Source organism: Cydia pomonella, chromosome 15 (genome assembly GCF_033807575.1).
Source record: "Cydia pomonella isolate Wapato2018A chromosome 15, ilCydPomo1, whole genome shotgun sequence".
Classification (NCBI taxonomy): Eukaryota; Metazoa; Arthropoda; class Insecta; order Lepidoptera; family Tortricidae; genus Cydia; species Cydia pomonella.
In genome coordinates, this window is record NC_084717.1 from 149394 (window position 1) to 167521 (window position 18128).

At 46.9% G+C, this 18128-nt stretch overlaps 2 protein-coding genes across 2 annotated transcripts; one reads left to right on the forward strand and one right to left on the reverse strand.

Moving 5' to 3' along the window:
* Nucleotides 1–1480: 1480 nt before the first annotated feature.
* LOC133525815 (uncharacterized) lies at nt 1481–16428 on the forward strand. Its single transcript, XM_061862204.1, has 21 exons — nt 1481–1926; nt 4344–4421; nt 6140–6369; nt 6477–6504; nt 6938–7694; nt 7778–7813; nt 8018–8059; nt 8472–8641; nt 8915–9052; nt 9396–9482; nt 9830–9918; nt 10405–10511; nt 10704–10816; nt 11433–11529; nt 12203–12315; nt 12619–12696; nt 13052–13174; nt 14462–14605; nt 14991–15163; nt 15533–15659; nt 16001–16428. The coding sequence occupies exons 1-21, from the start codon at nt 1831–1833 to the stop codon at nt 16139–16141; spliced, it is 2967 nt and encodes a 988-aa protein (XP_061718188.1). The 5' UTR covers nt 1481–1830; the 3' UTR covers nt 16142–16428.
* On the reverse strand, nt 16156–17683 carry LOC133525816 (elastin-like). Its single transcript, XM_061862205.1, has 3 exons — nt 17680–17683; nt 16250–17646; nt 16156–16218 (listed from the first exon to the last, which is right to left on the reverse strand). Exons 1-3 carry the CDS (start codon nt 17681–17683, stop codon nt 16156–16158), a joined length of 1464 nt encoding a protein of 487 aa, XP_061718189.1.
* Nucleotides 17684–18128: the final 445 nt, after the last annotated feature.

The window sequence follows — 18128 nt, forward strand, 5'->3', positions numbered from 1 at the left end:
GTGAAGCGTTCAAAGGGTTAAAGGCCCGACTGTGTTATCCGTTTCTAATTTTTATTTTTAGCACTTGAATATGCTGCACGGGGTGCGGGGGGGGGGGGGGGGGGGGTCGACGCCCGCCGCGGACCGTAGCCCTAAGGATTGTCTATGTAGAGAGCGTAGGTTGTTAAGTACTTGTGTTACGTATTTAAAGCTGTCGGGCGTCCATTGTAAATATTGTTCCCCCGCGGTGCTCGCACCCTCGGTTGATTAGTTGTTATTATTAAATAAAATATACTATTTATATACCCTACCTATGAATTATTTGCCCGATGATATTTTGTGTGAATTTTCGAAATCAATGTATAATGAAATCCTCTTGCATTCCACGTTATATTTAGAGTTAATCAAAATCGTGTTAACGCTTCGGCTCGCCGTTTCCGGCAGTCTGTGTTCAGTATTAAGTCGGTTCCAGTTGTACAAATATTAACGATTCCTCGTATTGCTCGAGATTCTTGCTGCTTCGGCTCTGTGACGTTAAGTGTGGAGAGGAGACGAGAGTTATTATTAATAATAAATATATTAAATATTAATTTTGTATTTATTGAGTAGGCTGCTGTTGAACGTATACCGTTCATCGCCATTTGTTGTTAGATAAAAAGCTACCAGATCCCGTGCTGCTACGCGAAAATGGTCTTAGACCTTCCCTCGATTTCAAATTAATGAAGATTGGCGTTATAGATTTTGGAAAAAACATACAGGGTGCGAGAAATAGATCATTTTTGAAAAACTTTTGATGCCAATCGATGCCGTTCCTATCCATAGTCAAAAGTTTGTATGGGACAAAAAAACGGCCAGAAAAGCCACAAGTGAAGGAAAACTTTTCCCGTACAATTATTATGAAAATGAAAACTTATTTTTCACATGCTATCATATTTAGCACAATCGAAATACAACGAACAGTCCTGAAATTTGGTATGAATGTAAGTTAAAGGCCCCTTTTTCATGGACCTCGAGGAATCGCAGCCATTTTGGAGCGACTTCATCAGAAAATAGGGTTATGAGCGGACATAGAAGTTATTGCGGCAAAAATGAGTGTTTGAAAAAATTAAACATCGATAAATCTGCTATCGATAACTTAGCCATAGATTAATAATTAAGAGATGTAAATTCTACTTGCTGTTAATTACCGAGAAGTGTCAAGAATGAAAATTAATTACACATAATTTCTATCTCTACCTTCCGTAATAATTTCTTTATTACATTTATTTTGTACTTTAATGTACATAAACCGCAGTAGTGCTAAAAGAATAGAAAACGACCAATATATAAAAGAAGATATCGAACGTGTTGTGTATTTTGCGGTAGCTATCTTCACTTCATAAAATATATAAAAATAAATAAATAAACGTTTATTCACATTTCATGCCTTATAAATATTTACAATATACTTCTGCCAAACCACAGAGTGGTTTGTTGGCAGACGAAGCTCCTAAGCTAGGTATATAAGTAGGTAACATCGATAACAGACATGTCGATATTTCATTTTGTCAAACACTTTATTTTGCCACGAAAACTTCTGTCTGGTTAAGAGTTTAAGTACCGATGACTCAGAATATCCTGTAGCTTAGGATTTGGTTTGGAGCAAGTTTGAAGTATAAACTAAACTGGCTGATTCTAAAACTGTTCTTAAAGCAAATACTCTGACAATGCTCTGACATTCAGCTATCCAACTGACATCTATAATCAACGTCAACACATACCTAAATGTTTGGTCGTTGGTAAATTTTTAGAAATATTTACAAGCGAGACAAGGTCAAGTTTAGCGTCTGAAGAGAAGTGTAAACGCCAAGGATGTCGGCGATATCGCTGTCGTCGCCCACCATGAGCGACAAGACCCTGCTGCTCAGCGTCGAGGACCTCATTTCCTTGGCCATGGGTCCCAGAGAGGTAGCTCCACAGATTTAGATAGGAAGATAGGGTAAATACGAGTAGATAAACACCAAGATGTCGGCGATGTCGCTGTAGTCGCCCACCATGAGCGACAAGACCCTGCTGCTCAGCGTCGAGGACCTCATTACCTTGGCCATGGGTCCCAGAGAGATAGCTCCACAGATTTAGATAGGAAGATAGGGTAAATACGAGTAGATAAACACCAAGATGTCGGCGATATCGCTATCGTCGGCCACCATGAGCGACAAGACCCTGCTGCTCAGCGTCGAGGACCTCATTTCCTTGGCCATGGGTCCCAGAGAGATAGCTCCACAGATTTAGATAGGAAGATAGGGTAAATACGAGTAGATAAACACCAAGATGTCGGCGATGTCGCTGTAGTCACCCACCATGAGCGACAAGACCCTGCTGCTCAGCGTCGAGGACCTCATTTCCTTGGCCATGGGTCCCAGAGAGATAGCTCCACAGATTTAGATAGGAAGATAGGGTAAATACGAGTAGATAAACACCAAGATGTCGGCGATATCGCTATCGTCGGCCACCATGAGCGACAAGACCCTGCTGCTCAGCGTCGAGGACCTCATTTCCTTGGCCATGGGTCCCAGAGAGGTAGCTCCACAGATTTAGATAGGAAGATAGGGTAAATACGAGTAGATAAACACCAAGATGTCGGCGATGTCGCTGTAGTCGCCCACCATGAGCGACAAGACCCTGCTGCTCAGCGTCGAGGACCTCATTACCTTGGCCATGGGTCCCAGAGAGATAGCTCCACAGATTTAGATAGGAAGATAGGGTAAATACGAGTAGATAAACACCAAGATGTCGGCGATGTCGCTGTAGTCGCCCACCATGAGCGACAAGACCCTGCTGCTCAGCGTCGAGGACCTCATTTCCTTGGCCATGGGTCCCAGAGAGATAGCTCCACAGATTTAGATAGGAAGATAGGGTAAATACGAGTAGATAAACACCAAGATGTCGGCGATATCGCTATCGTCGGCCACCATGAGCGACAAGACCCTGCTGCTCAGCGTCGAGGACCTCATTTCCTTGGCCATGGGTCCCAGAGAGATAGCTCCACAGATTTAGATAGGAAGATAGGGTAAATACGAGTAGATAAACACCAAGATGTCGGCGATGTCGCTGTAGTCGCCCACCATGAGCGACAAGACCCTGCTGCTCAGCGTCGAGGACCTCATTTCCTTGGCCATGGGTCCCAGAGAGATAGCTCCACAGATTTAGATAGGAAGATAGGGTAAATACGAGTAGATAAACACCAAGATGTCGGCGATGTCGCTGTAGTCGCCCACCATGAGCGACAAGACCCTGCTGCTCAGCGTCGAGGATCTCATTACCTTGGCCATGGGTCCCAGAGAGATAGCTCCACAGATTTAGATAGGAAGATAGGGTAAATACGAGTAGATAAACACCAAGATGTCGGCGATATCGCTATCGTCGGCCACCATGAGCGACAAGACCCTGCTGCTCAGCGTCGAGGACCTCATTTCCTTGGCCATGGGTCCCAGAGAGATAGCTCCACAGATTTAAATAGGAAGATAGGGTAAATACGAGTAGATAAACACCAAGATGTCGGCGATGTCGCTGTAGTCGCCCACCATGAGCGACAAGACCCTGCTGCTCAGCGTCGAGGACCTCATTTCCTTGGCCATGGGTCCCAGAGAGATAGCTCCACAGATTTAGATAGGAAGATAGGGTAAATACGAGTAGATAAACACCAAGATGTCGGCGATGTCGCTGTAGTCGCCCACCATGAGCGACAAGACCCTGCTGCTCAGCGTCGAGGACCTCATTACCTTGGCCATGGGCCATGGGTCCAAGAGAGGAACTCCACAGAATTAGGTAGATAGGTAGTGTCAAACAACAAGAATATGTATATAATGAAGGTTTTATAGTTGAGTTAAGTATATAGGCGGCTAGGTGTTATCACTAAGTGTATCAATGTGGAGAAGACGGTCCATCAGGTAAGACCATCTACAAGCTCTTTCATCGCTTTTAACTCTTGAGTTTGTATGACATACTCCACTTACAGAGCAGAAGGAATAAAGCTCTTCCTTTATGACGGTGTCTGAGCGAAGAACGTATTCAAATACGAGAGTTGTTGCCAACCAAAAAATGTATATACCGGTCTTCCTCACATTGACCTTACTCAGAAAGGACATTCCACAGGATGGATAACTAACTCAGGTAGTCTTTGAATTTATACTCAGTAAAAGCCCATGACTCATGAGCCAACGTCAAAGTTATGACCACATTCGATTCTACTTCTTATTGGACTCCCATTGCATGGATGGGTAGGTACCTAGGTAGGTACGATAGTCGCCTTGTGGAGAGTTTGGCTACTGGACATAGGTAGTAACTTACAAAAGCAAGTTCTGATGTTATTTAACTGTTTACAGAGGAATACAGTGAACTTCAAGATGATCCAGACAGTTCTGCACATCTTGGCTCGTCAGATGCGCGTGCTGGAGCAAAAAGTAACTAAAATCAATATGTATTTATAAAGCCTCTTGATAATATGAAATATAGGCATATCGCAGACAAGCAAATATTGGTAAACCATTCACTGTGTAGGAAAAAAAATGTGGGCTACGAAGCAGTACCTGAGAAGATAAGAGAGGGAGATTTCCGAAAATATTCGTTCTATCAGTGACCTGTTACGCGTAATATCACGGTTGGTGGGTACTGTGAGCTGCAAAAGTGGATAGGGTACGCGGGCCCAACGCGGGTAAGCTAATATCAACCGTCCATAAATGGCATAAATCTACGATAATATATTTTTATTATTTTAAACTTTATTGCACATAAAAAAGAGTACAACAGGCGGACTTAATGCCAATAGGCATTCTCTACCAGTCAACCATAAGGCAAAACAGAGAAACTTCAAGGTGGGTGCAGTGAGAATTGAACAAAAAAAAAATGCAGCCATTAGTTAGGCAACTAATCGAACTTCAATTTAGAACATTTTTAAGTTTCCGCTTAAAATCTTCACACAATACTTATAAGAAAAGGCGGAAAGCGGATTGCTGGGACCTAATAGGGTTGTTTCCAATTTTTTGAAACGCTTGTATTACGTTCTATATTAACTAAAAGTTGCCCTAAAATTCAACTTTTATACTAAAAACAGCTTTAAATATGTTAAATTATCAAAATATATTTTGACAGATGCTTTCGCGCCCAAAACGCTCTTTGAAAATTGTGTGACGTCACAGTTTACGGTTTGACACATCACTACATACACACGTAGAAGATACAAACTGTCAACTGACATTTGTTATTTGTTGTTTATCGCATAACTGTCAACAGTGTCAATCCGAGAGTTGTGACGTCATCAGAATCTTCAATGACGTTTCGAGTTTGGTCACGTGATGTGTGCCAAAAGATATTTTAAATTCAATATTTACAAAAATATGGTCATTACAGGTCCCCTAAAAGTAGTTGTAACATGTTCTTATAATCCAAAAGAATTTATTGAGATACAATTCTGCCCTAAGATTTGTAAATGGAAACAACCCTATTGAAACTCGTTGGCGGTCGGTCTGTTAGGGCGCATGCATACATTCACAATACATACTGTTACATACAACGATGTATGGGCGCCTAACCGCTTTAACCTTTTGAACGCCAAGAGCCACTAAAGTGGTCGTGTGCTGTCGTGCCTACCACGCCAACGACCACTAAAGAGGTCATGGCAGACGCTGTCAAAGCAATTTTACTGTTGACAGATAAGGTTTAAATTCGTTTCACAATAGTTGACATATCGGCGTGTATGCCACATTTTGATGCGAGGGAGAAAGCGTTGAAAAGGTTAAGCGACGTACCCGCTTTTGGCCTGGTTACCCTACCCACTCCACTTTATGAATGCATTCCACTATGAGAGCTATGTGTAGGTTCATATTAGGTGTTTACCTTCTCTCAAGGCGGTATTTTGAATCATTTGTGGTGCGGTATAAAACCCCTAAAATCACCGATGGGATTACTACTTTATCGTCGTTATAGTAACTAAAGTCAGACCAAGCTAATTTTGCACAGACTTTGCAGTAACGGAGTGGCAACGTAAATGTCAAATTCTTATGAAAAATATAGAGTTTGTGGAGCCATTTTTGTCGGTTCGAAGTCTGTGCAGAGTTATTTTAGACGGACTAACGTGTTACTATTGTACCTGGACGAGTAGTCATAGTTTCGTGGAACGCAGGTGGTGTTGGTGGCGGGTGACTTGCCCGAGCTACGGCCGCCACCGACCCGCCGAGGCAGGAGGAGAGACGACGAAGAGGTAGGCTTTTACATATCTCACTCCATCGTCCCTTTCCCACTGAGGTCCAGTTCTGCGGGAACGGTTTATATATATCCCGCAATAATCATGGGTGTGTTCACACTGAGAGAAATTTGCATCCTGTTTCTGCAAATTAATCTGCTGATGATGCTGTAAAAAAACAGTGAAATTCGAACTGATCAGTTTTTTCCGGATCCTGCATGCTGTGAACGTTACTGTATTAGCATAGCACGTATACTACTAAAACGGGATCCTGCAGAAACTCGTATCCCGCAAACAAACTGGACGTCAGTGGGAATGAACTCTAACTGACGATATGGTCGATTTGTAAAACTTATTGCAATGATATAAGGTCCAACAAAGGCCAGCGGTCGGCAAGCCGCAGCTTGCGACCCGTATGCGCTCTTAAGGACCTATAATTCCGGCTTTTTACATGACTCGGAAAATGTACACTAACCACTACTATGTACAGTCGACCTTTCTCAGTCGACATTTCTTTGACGTCAACTGTACAGCATCAGTGGGCATAGTGCAACCCGCCCTTAATGTCGGCTCAACGTAAGAATTGGTGTTTGAAATTTATTGATTGACTGGGCTTTTATTTCTTTATAGTTTGCCAACCTCCAACCTATTCAAAATGAGACCATTTTCTCGAGTAAATTAATTGACAATGAAAATAATAAAGGAATGTTTAATTATCGGATTTATCCCACTGCATAGGTGTACCGTCGCGGAACGCCGCCTGAGTTCAAATCCGAGGAAGAACGGATCGCGTGGGAGAAAGAACAAGATGAACTGGAAGAACGTTCTAGAGCCAGATCTAGACGGAGACAGAGCTCCTTAGATTTTGACGAAGAGGAAGATGAGTACGATAGGCCTGGGGCGGGGCGTGGCCGTCGTGATGACGAACCAGGGGGCCGGGGCAGGTCAGGACGGGGGCGAGACGGTAGGGGAGGTGCAGATAAGGATAGATCAGGCGGAAGGGCCGGAAGAGGTAGATATGGCGAGGATGAGAGAGGCCGCGATAGATCTAGAAGATACGACGAGGAAAGTGGTAGTGATGGGTCGGAAGGTAGAGATGAAGATGGTCGACGACGTGGCAGAGGTGGGAGATACAGCGATGAAGATGAAGGGGGTAGAGGGGGTAGAGGTAGATCAAAGGGGCGTGGCGGTAGGGACAGGGACGAGGAGGACGATGAAGGGGGTAGAGGTAGATCACGGGGACGTGGCGGTAAGGATAGGGACGAGGATGATGAAGGGGGTCGAGGTAGGTCAAGAGGGCGTGGCGGTAGGGATAGGGATGGAGAAGGGGGAAGGGATAGGACAGAAAGGCGAGGCGGGCGGGAGGATGAGGGAAGCTCTGAAGGGGAAGGGAAAGGGGGTAGAGGACGAGACGGACGGGGGAGAGATGGTGGACGAGATGGAAGAGGTAGAGATGATGCGGAACGCGGAGGAAAACAGGGCATTGGAGTTCGTGGTGAGCAAGATACATAGTTTAAAAAAAGAGTTTTTCTTTTAAAAACTGTGCAAATGTTTACGTATCTGTATTTATTTCAACAGAAATCCAAGGGCCAGGAAAAGAAAAAGTACTTGTGGGTAAGATTTCTTTATGTAGGTGATTTATATTTTGGTCAGGTTTTAGGCTTTCACCTTTTTTTGTCACTTGTAGGGTCCACCTTTCCATCCCACTTACTAAATATTAATTGGAATGAGAATTATTTAACTTTTGGTTCTATATTATTTCTTCAGGGTAAACCCCAATAAAGCGAGTGAAAGGCCTAAATTGTTTTTCCATTTCAGTTGAAAAAGGACCAACTACTATTGGATCTGCGCGCGATCGAGGTACCTACTCATAGTAAACATACAATTTTAGGTAATGTGAAATAATGAAAACAAATTACTAAACAAAATTTAATACACATTATTGCTAGCTTTATCATTGCTGTTTGAAAGACTATCAATTTCTCCTAAAGATATTCTTAATGAGCTCGAACTCTATGCGATTGGGTGTCTTTACTAGGAATTCCTTGCGTCACTTTCCAACTGCATCATCAGATTAAAATTAATTAAAACCTTGTTACCATACCTCCTGATTCTCTCTCTCCTGAATTCCTGCACGAATTTTGCCTTATTCACACACAGTTTGCAATGACAAGTGTATCACTGAACTTGAGTTTTATGGCGGCTCTGTTGCTTGCCAAGTCGAAGCAGAATTAGCACTAATTTAACGGACGCTTGTTCTTATTGGTAATAGACAGCATAGCCGTGGTGACGCAGTCGCAGTTCCAGTTACTCGAAGCGCAAGTGGAGGAGCTGCTGCGTGCCGCGGGGCCGCTGCCGGAGCTGACCATGCCTGACAACAAGCAGCTACGACAGGACCTGGCTGCCGGCGCCTCGCTTACCGATGCCATGCAGGCCATGCAGGTTCACAATTATGAGTCCTCGTTAACGTTTATGACTAATGTTAATACTTAAGTAATATTAGACAGGAACTTAATTCTCCGTAATACAATGTTTAAATTCGAATATAATTAAGAAATTAGGAGGATCAAAACAGGAACCAGAAGCATCTATTGTTGTAGGAGGTATTTGCTACAAGTTGCCGTTTAAAGTATCGCAAGGGTTCTGTTCTGTTCGGGGCGATCTACCTACTAACATATTTTCAAGTCAATGTATTTACTGGGCGTTTCATTACAGGTGTCAGCTCGCGTGCAAGCCGCGGAGCAGGCCATCATGAAGCTGGGCGGGCTGCTGACTCAGCTCGCTGCCAGCGGGGCGCTGCCGCCCGACGCCGCCGGGGCTGTCATGGCGGGCGGCTGGGCGGACGAGGACGAGGTACCCGAGAACCCGAGTGTTAACTGCAAACCTGGTTACGAAGACAATGTCTATCGATGGGCAGTTAAGAGTGTTGCTGTTGTATAAGCCGAGTTGATCACTATTAGCATTCAAACTTCCCAAGTTGAAAGTATGTCATTGGTTCATTGTCAACGACATTTCCTAATTTTTTTCTAAAACAATTTTTTTGGAAAAAAATGATGCCATGATGTCTTATACCTATTTTAAGCACCTATTCTGAACAAAGTGTTTCTTTCGCACTCAAACCTTGGATGTATTTTAGGAGATAAAATAACTTACAGACCAATTAGAACGCATTCATATTGAAAAATTTATATGCCAGGCGCTGATAAAATCAACAAGTTTGGGCACGGCGTACCAGTCGGTCCGCATCGACCCCTCGGCTAAGGATATGCCTGGAGGTGGAGAGGTATTTATGTAATCCTAGTTTAAATTAAATATGTATGCTTCTAATATTAAAAATGTGAAAGTTTGTATATTTGGATAGAACCCTCAAGCACAATCGGCTAAAAGCAATGGCACATAGATAGGTTAATCTACCTATTCATATTAGGGGGCTTGGAAAAGGCCGTACCCAAAATATCCTCCCTCTGGCGACGCTGTTGGACGTAGCGTTGAAAACTTTTTATCTTGGAATTGTCCCCTAAGAGGATAGGGTTTTTGGGATTGCAATTTAGTACTACGAGTAAGTGGGAGGGGTATGAGGAAGTATAATCTGACTGATGCTAGTATGTATACATATATATTTTTTTTCAGGCCGGGAAGACGGCGCCCGGAGGGACGGGGGTTCCGTCGAAGGGCAGCGTACCCGCCGCCGACAAGTTCGTCACCAAACCGGAGATGAAGTGAGTAAAAAAATCGCCAACTACGTGTAGCCGTATGGATACCGAACACATTATAGGGTGTGAGTGTGAATTATTATTTTTTTTAATTTAATTTTAATTTATTTATTTGGGAAACATACAGCACATAATAATACAATAAGGTACAAGATAAAGTTAGAACATAAGCCAAAACAGTTTCCACTTACAGCTAATACAAAATTCCTTTGCTCCGAAAAAAAGTACAATATTTGGGTATTTTTAATTTAAAGTTGAATTTAACAGTTACATTTAGTAAATAAGATAATACACGAGCACGATTAACAATTATAACAAGCATACTTTAGAATTTTGAAAATAACAAGCACAATTTTTATTTAGACTTTGAAATTTCAAATAATAGGTACAAAAAACTACTTACTTTTCCACTAAAATGTCAATAAGATTCGACTTTCAGTAAACCCTCAATATATATTATATATTTTATCATCATTAGCATCTCTCTTACAGCTCCGCGCTGACGAAGTTCCGTGATGAAGTGACTAAATCGCTGCAGGGACAAATCGACAAAGCTGCCACGGCTGCCGAGAATGCCGAGAAGACGGCCAAGACCGTCGGTCAGTATCCAGCGCACCCTGCCTTGTACGAATTCCCCCCAGGTTTTGCGATCATCGCGCTTAGATCTATCTCGACCTGGTCACCACAAACCCTGGGCAATTCATAACTGTTACGTGCTTTCCACTTTATTTTTACTTAGGTTTATGTTACCTTAAACGGTGTTTGCACTGAAAGAAGCTTTACTCCGACAGGCGAAAAGATGGAGGAACTTCTAAAGATGGACTCGAGACTGACTACGCTGCACTCCACTGTGGAGGACTACACCGAGCAGCTGAACGGCTTCGACGCTGGTCTCACCACCCAGGTGATCATTATACTAATAGTTTACTCCGACAGGAGAAGATGGAGGGATTCCTGAAGATGGACTCGTGGCTGACGGCGCTGCACTCCACAGTGGAGCATTACGCCGAGCAGCTGAATGGCTTCGACGCTGGTCTTACCTTACCCAGGTGATCATTACATGTTTAAGCATTGTAACAATTACTTATATGAGATCTCTCTTTTGTTTCTTAAGTCAATTTTTTTATGTAGTTCTTAGATAGGTGTTAGGTATCTTTATTTGTATATACATAAGATAATCCAAGAACCACTAAGTGGGAACCCCACGACTTTAACCGAGGAGCTTGTAGACCTCGTCGGCGATGGCGGGATAACTTGGAATCCTTTTTGAGAGGCTGGCCAGATATAGCACTAAACAGAGACGAATAGAAAAAGAGGGGGGAGGCATTTGCCCCGCAGTGGGACACAGTTGACTCTGAATTATTATAATAATAATAGATAGGTGTTGTTAGGAGACACCACACTGCACATGTTAGATAGATAGATGAAAAGTTTGACTGTTGCAAGAACACAGTCAATTAGGCTATTGTTATTATGGTAATGGGAATCTACCTAGATTTGAACGTAATTGTTGTGTGCAGATGGCAAGCTTCAAGGAACAGATGTCGACGATGCGCGCCGAGCTGCAAGGTGGACTGGAGCAGCTGGAAGTCGGCAACAGCAACCCCGAGACTGCTGGTAAACAACCCACCTTCCTCCCGCTTTGAGGTGATTCCTCCTTGCAGGAAGCCGTGGCCCGTGACAAAACTTTAAAATGCTGTTTGATGGTTTTCATTAGCAGTTCTACTTTAGTAAACGATGCTTTCCAAAAGTTTTTTTCGTAAATATAACTACAAACGAAAAACTAAATACATATAATATGTAAGTTTTTGGCATAAAATTAGTTTGTTGTGCAAGCTTTTATTGCTTACTGTACTTTTCTATGCACATGCAACTAATATTCATCGAGACGATTCTAACAACCCCAAACACAATTAGTTTGCACTGTTTTATCGCAGAGTTCCCAGGGCCACCTCCTGTCTGAATCATGAGGTCAGCTCCATGTCATCATAATATTGAATTGTTATCTGATTTACATATGTATGCAAAATTTCAGCTCAATCGGAAATCGGGAAGTGGGTCAAATTCAGCTTCCAAGATTTGATCCACACTATAGATCATGTCATTCACGATAACGCGCAGATTTGTTAAATTCTAACCTTTAATAACATGACAATACGAACCAAAGCATGCGTCTTCGGAAATGAAACGATCTATAGCTAACATACATACTAACAGGGCAAGTTAAATGCCCTGCCCTGCTAATCCCCCACCAGTCGACGTACTACATAATGTTTCTTGATATCGGCAGCGGTGATGGAGTTGAACGAGCGCTTCGAGGACCTGGTGCGAGGCCTGGACGACACCCTGCTGCAGCACACGGCGCTCTCCAACATGCAGCACCAGCTCACTCTAGAGCTGAAGGTGACTTGAGTATAGTGCTGACAGGAGTACCTACCTAGGAGTAAAGGGCCACATATCATCATATCATAACACATCATTATCATCATTAGAAATAAGGATATATTCCGATATAGTTCGCTATTTTCGTCGTCACTATTTACCTGATGGTGACTGCACACCAACAACCACTGTGCGTAAATGGCGTTTTCCACAAATAAATAATCCTCACCCAAACATATCTGATCACTGTGATAAGTGTAGTAATAAACGATATTTATCTATTGTTAAATGAACCAAAAGCTTTAAGTAAATTCATTTGTGCAGACGTTGGTGGAGGGCGTCGAGATGCTGCGGGAACAGAAGGCTGACCGGGATGAACTCCTCGACATTTTGCGAGACAAGGTTGCTCTTTTCTTCATACTTTTTATTACGCTGCCTGTCTACTGAAGCGGAGACGAGCGGATATATAAAGATTCAACAAATAGCATTGGCTGTAGTCTCCGCTCCACAAATAGACAAAAAGTATAGTACAAAAAGGTAGTTGTGTGTTGTGTTCGGGTTGAAAGCAATCGGGCTATCACAGTACAGGATGAAAACGACCAAATTGTTATGAAACTTTAAACCAAAATTTTTGTCATCAACAATTACATACACAACATTGTCAACAACTATTCACCGTAGAGAGAGATCAATCAAGTTATTCACTGCTATCCAGCGAAATAGCGCTGCCTAATTATAAGTTTCTTGGTTTTGTCAGGCGGACATCAGTATGTTGGACGGGCTGGTGCGACAGGAGGAGTTCGAAAGAGCACAAGCGGATCTGGAGCAGCGGCTTGACCAGTGCAACGACAAGTTTAAGAGGCAGGATGAAGTCTGGATGGTGAGAAACGATCATTTAAAAATTCTGCGACTTCGTCCGCGTAGAATGATGATGAACTCATGTGTCCGTCCCCGGGCCTCAAACTATCTCCATACCAAATTACATCTAAATCGGTTCAGTGGTTTGAGCGTTAAGAGGTACCTAACAGACAGACAGACAGAGTTACTATCGCATTTATATTTTTCGTACTCGAGTCTACATTGTTAGAGTGTACGGGTGCTATAAGTAGAGAAGCAGAAATAGTTTCGATCTTTTGGATGGAAGGCGGTCCTTTTCATATAACGCGGGATGTAAGGAAGCCCGTTGGACTTCAATTATACAGTCAAGGAAGTTAATTAATTTCATTAGTAATAATGTTGATCTCCTCCTCTCTGGCGTTTGTGTCGGTAATCGTGCATCCCAGGCACCGAAATTTGTCAACTCCCCGATAAACGGTGCCTCCAACTTGAAGACCTGAGACCCTGACCCTGAGACCTAGACCTGAGACTTGAGAGAGGAGATCAATATACGCATCCAAAACGTCCTGCGATGCAGCGCAGTCCTCCATAAGGTGTTGACGTCCAAGCTTCTCAGCAGAAATACTAAGTTACGGGTATATAAAACTATAATAAGACCAATCCTTATGTATGGCTGCGAGTCTTGGACACTAACACTGAAAGAAGAGAGTCAGCTCCTGGTAGCGGAAAGAAAGGTGTTACGGAAGATCCTGGGACCTATCAAGAGAGATGACGGCACCTGGAGGATCCGTAAGAATGCCGAAATCGAGGAGTTAGTGGCCGAACCCAATATCATCGGCGAAACAAAGTGCCACAGACTTCACTGGTTCGGCCTTTTACTGAGGTGGGGTGAGGATCGGGGTGTTAAGAGAGCTTATTTGGGACGACCGATTGGTCGCCGTCCAGTGGGTCGGCCGAGATACCGCTGGAGCGACAGTGTGCAGGCGGATCTGTGCCAACTCAAAGCCGATAACTGGCAGGAAGTGGCTCAGGATCGGGACAGGAGGCGTTCTCTCGTTTTGGAGGCCAAGACCCTCTTAGGATCACTGCGCCACAATAATTAGTTAGTGAGTCATTAGTAATAAACATTTTTTTATATAATACCCTATCCATTTTATTTGAATGTTGTTAGACATTCGCAATGCATTGAGGTCAAAAATTACGACATGTCAAAGCAACGCCATGCTCTAGCTAGCTGTTATGGCGACAGTTTGCTGTACGATATTGAACCTTAGGTCGGTTGTAAATTAAATTCTTTGACTGTATGTTATTTTTTTGTCTCGAAATACAGGACGCAATAAGGGACCTCCGCGAGCTCGCGGACACGAAGGCTCAGATGACGGAGCTGCTGAAGATCCGCGACGAGGCGACAACACAGCTCCTCTCCATTGATGAGAGGATCAACCGCCTCGCCCTAATTCTTGGAGAACCCAAGGTATACTTATAATGTAGACCTCTCGAGCAAGCGGAGACTAAGCTCCAGGTGACGGAGCTGCTGAAGATCCGAGACGAGGCCAGACCACACGTCTCTGCTTCGTTGATGAGACGATCGCCCTCATACTTGGAGAGTCCAAGGTATTCCCAGTGACTTGAAAAAAGAGACTCAGGCTCTCCGAAACAAGTCGCGCGGGTGACTAAAAATACGTGAGTTAAACAGTAAAATTGGCTTGATATTAAATTCAGTACAACCACCATCTTTGTAGGCAGGGTCGCTACCGATTAGGCTAGGAGCTCCTTAAAGACGCGATCTGATGAGACATAAGATACATCCCCTTCTTGTAAAACTAAGAACTGACGAGACGATTACTCGATCCTTTCAGGCGGCAATGCTGATGCGTAAACTGGCGCGCGACGCCGTCTGCGGCTCGTGCCTGACGCCGGCCATGATGCACCCGGGCGCGGACCCGATGCCCCCCGCGCTGCCCGCGGCCCACGGGCCCGCGCCGCCGCCCTGCCCGCCCGAGCCCCGCGCGCCCGACTACCCCGACTTCCGGTCAGTGATGCACTTCAACAAAGTGTGGAACCGCTGGCTTTATGGATCTGACAGTACATCGCCCTATATGACCTATGCCTAAGTTAGGCGGGATTATTATCCAGACTACAGAAACACCATTCTATGAATATTATGGGAATGGTAATTTCTCTATCCGTCCGTAATTCTTAAGGGTTAAGATTAGCAAAGACTGGATACCAATAAGTCGCTGAATAGACAATCCTTAGACAACTCTATAAAATGTTTGGTGGTCCTTATAGTAGAAATGGCACTTAAAGGGCTTTTGGGTCATCTGAAACCCACCCCACTGAAAAGAAGTTCTTGCTCAAAAATGCGTTTATATTATGACCGCCGGATTTTGTTTTCCAGAACCCACAAATGCCACCGCTGGGTAGGCGGCTCCCACACTTTGCTGCCACCTGGGCGAGTGCACGCCGCACCAATAGACCTTCCTGATGTCACAAAGAAGTATACCGGCTACGGCGATGATGGACGGGTACATACATACATATTGTATATAGTATACATTCTGTTGTTCACTATCGCCGCTCAGTAGGTCGCATACGATGTCCAACGTCAGCAAAAAGTAATTTGGCTACGGCGACGACGAGCGGGTACATACATGTATTATGGCTATTCAATTTGCAGTCTGCAGATCCTACAATTCTTTTCGATGTTCGCGGAAGCCTTTTGACATCTTTTCACTAGCAGAGTGATTTTAGCGGTTATAGCAATTTTGCCTAAGCATGGGTCACGGGTCCTACTATTATCGTGGATTATGAATTTGATAATGACTGTGAAGTATGAAACCCAGCTGATTATGTTTACTGTGTTCAGCTATACTGGATGGAAACCCCAATGGAGCCGTGCGCAGAGTGCAACCCCGAGCCGGCGCCCGCGCCGCCCGGCACCGCGCGCAGCGACGGCGGCGCGGGCCGGGGGGGCGGCGACGCGGCGCCCACCGACTGCGCCTGCTGACAGACGCGAGGTGCCTACTCTAACAGCGACGGCGGCGCGGGCCGGGGGGGCGGCGACGCGGCGCCCACCGACTGCGCCTGCTGACAGACGCGAGGTGCCTACTCTAACAGCGACGGCGGCGCGGGCCGGGGGGGCGGCGACGCGGCGCCCACCGACTGCGCCTGCTGACAGACGCGAGGTGCCTACTCTAACAGCGACGGCGGCGCGGGCCGGGGGGGCGGCGACGCGGCGCCCACCGACTGCGCCTGCTGACAGACGCGAGGTGCCTACTCTAACAGCGACGGCGGCGCGGGCCGGGGGGGCGGCGACGCGGCGCCCACCGACTGCGCCTGCTGACAGACGCGAGGTGCCTACTCTAACAGCGACGGCGGCGCGGGCCGGGGGGGCGGCGCCGCGGCGCCCACCGACTGCGCCTGCTGACAGACGCGAGGTGCCTACTCTAACCGCGCCGGCGGCGCGGGCCGGGGGGGCGGCGACGCGGCGCCCACCGACTGCGCCTGCTGACAGACGCGAGGTGCCTACTCTAACAGCGACGGCGGCGCGGGCCGGGGGGGCGGCGACGCGGCGCCCACCGACTGCGCCTGCTGACAGACGCGAGGTGCCTACTCTAACAGCGACGGCGGCGCGGGCCGGGGGGGCGGCGACGCGGCGCCCACCGACTGCGCCTGCTGACAGACGCGAGGTGCCTACTCTAACAGCGACGGCGGCGCGGGCCGGGGGGGCGGCGACGCGGCGCCCACCGACTGCGCCTGCTGACAGACGCGAGGTGCCTACTCTAACAGCGACGGCGGCGCGGGCCGGGGGGGCGGCGACGCGGCGCCCACCGACTGCGCCTGCTGACAGACGCGAGGTGCCTACTCTAACAGCGACGGCGGCGCGGGCCGGGGGGGCGGCGACGCGGCGCCCACCGACTGCGCCTGCTGACAGACGCGAGGTGCCTACTCTAACAGCGACGGCGGCGCGGGCCGGGGGGGCGGCGACGCGGCGCCCACCGACTGCGCCTGCTGACAGACGCGAGGTGCCTACTCTAACAGCGACGGCGGCGCGGGCCGGGGGGGCGGCGACGCGGCGCCCACCGACTGCGCCTGCTGACAGACGCGAGGTGCCTACTCTAACAGCGACGGCGGCGCGGGCCGGGGGGGCGGCGACGCGGCGCCCACCGACTGCGCCTGCTGACAGACGCGAGGTGCCTACTCTAACAGCGACGGCGGCGCGGGCCGGGGGGGCGGCGACGCGGCGCCCACCGACTGCGCCTGCTGACAGACGCGAGGTGCCTACTCTAACAGCGACGGCGGCGCGGGCCGGGGGGGCGGCGCCGCGGCGCCCACCGCCTGCGCCTGCTGCCAGACGCGAGGTGCCTACTCTACCCGCGCCGGCGGCGCGGGCCGGGGGGGCGGCGACGCGGCGCCCACCGACTGCGCCTGCTGACAGACGCGAGGTGCCTACTCTAACAGCGACGGCGGCGCGGGCCGGGGGGGCGGCGACGCGGCGCCCACCGACTGCGCCTGCTGACAGACGCGAGGTGTTAAATTCCTAGCACATAACGCTACACGCTTCGCAGAATGCGCCGCTGCCTGGACGCTCGTCACTGAGGCCGTATACTTCATACAAGGTACGTAAAGGCTTGTGCAAAAATCACGCGAGGTTCGATAGGGGGGAGGGGGGGTCAGGAAAAAATCACGACAGATCACGTTGGGGGAGGGGGGGGGGGGGGGTTAAGGAGACCTCACGTATATTTTTCTATTGTGAACGAAACTACGAAAAAAATATCTATCACATACTTTTTCTCGGTTTTATTAAACATAAATCATCACTTGGCACTTCAAAATAGCGATTCAAAACAAGTTTTAATCTATACAATACTATTTATCTTAAAATTAGGGCCGGGTTAAGATCGAATGAAAAAAATATAAAAAAAAACAAGAGAAGTTATGTGGGGGAGGGGGGGGTTAGCCAAGAGCTCAAAAAGTAGCCGAAAAAACCGCGT

What these genes read in the sequence shown, in the direction of transcription:
- LOC133525815 (XM_061862204.1), top strand. Translation starts at nt 1,831, where the DNA reads ATGTCGGCGATATCGCTGTCGTCGCCCACCATGAGCGACAAGACCCTG. An exon ending in TCGACATTTTGCGAGACAAG is followed by an intron (nt 12,697 to 13,051) that starts GTTGCTCTTTTC and finishes TGGTTTTGTCAG; the next exon opens with GCGGACATCAGTATGTTGGA. An exon ending in GGCAGGATGAAGTCTGGATG is followed by an intron (nt 13,175 to 14,461) that starts GTGAGAAACGAT and finishes CTCGAAATACAG; the next exon opens with GACGCAATAAGGGACCTCCG.
- LOC133525816 (XM_061862205.1), bottom strand. An exon ending in CGGCCCGCGCCGCCGTCGCT is followed by an intron (nt 16,219 to 16,249) that starts GTTAGAGTAGGC and finishes GTCTGTCAGCAG; the next exon opens with GCGCAGTCGGTGGGCGCCGC.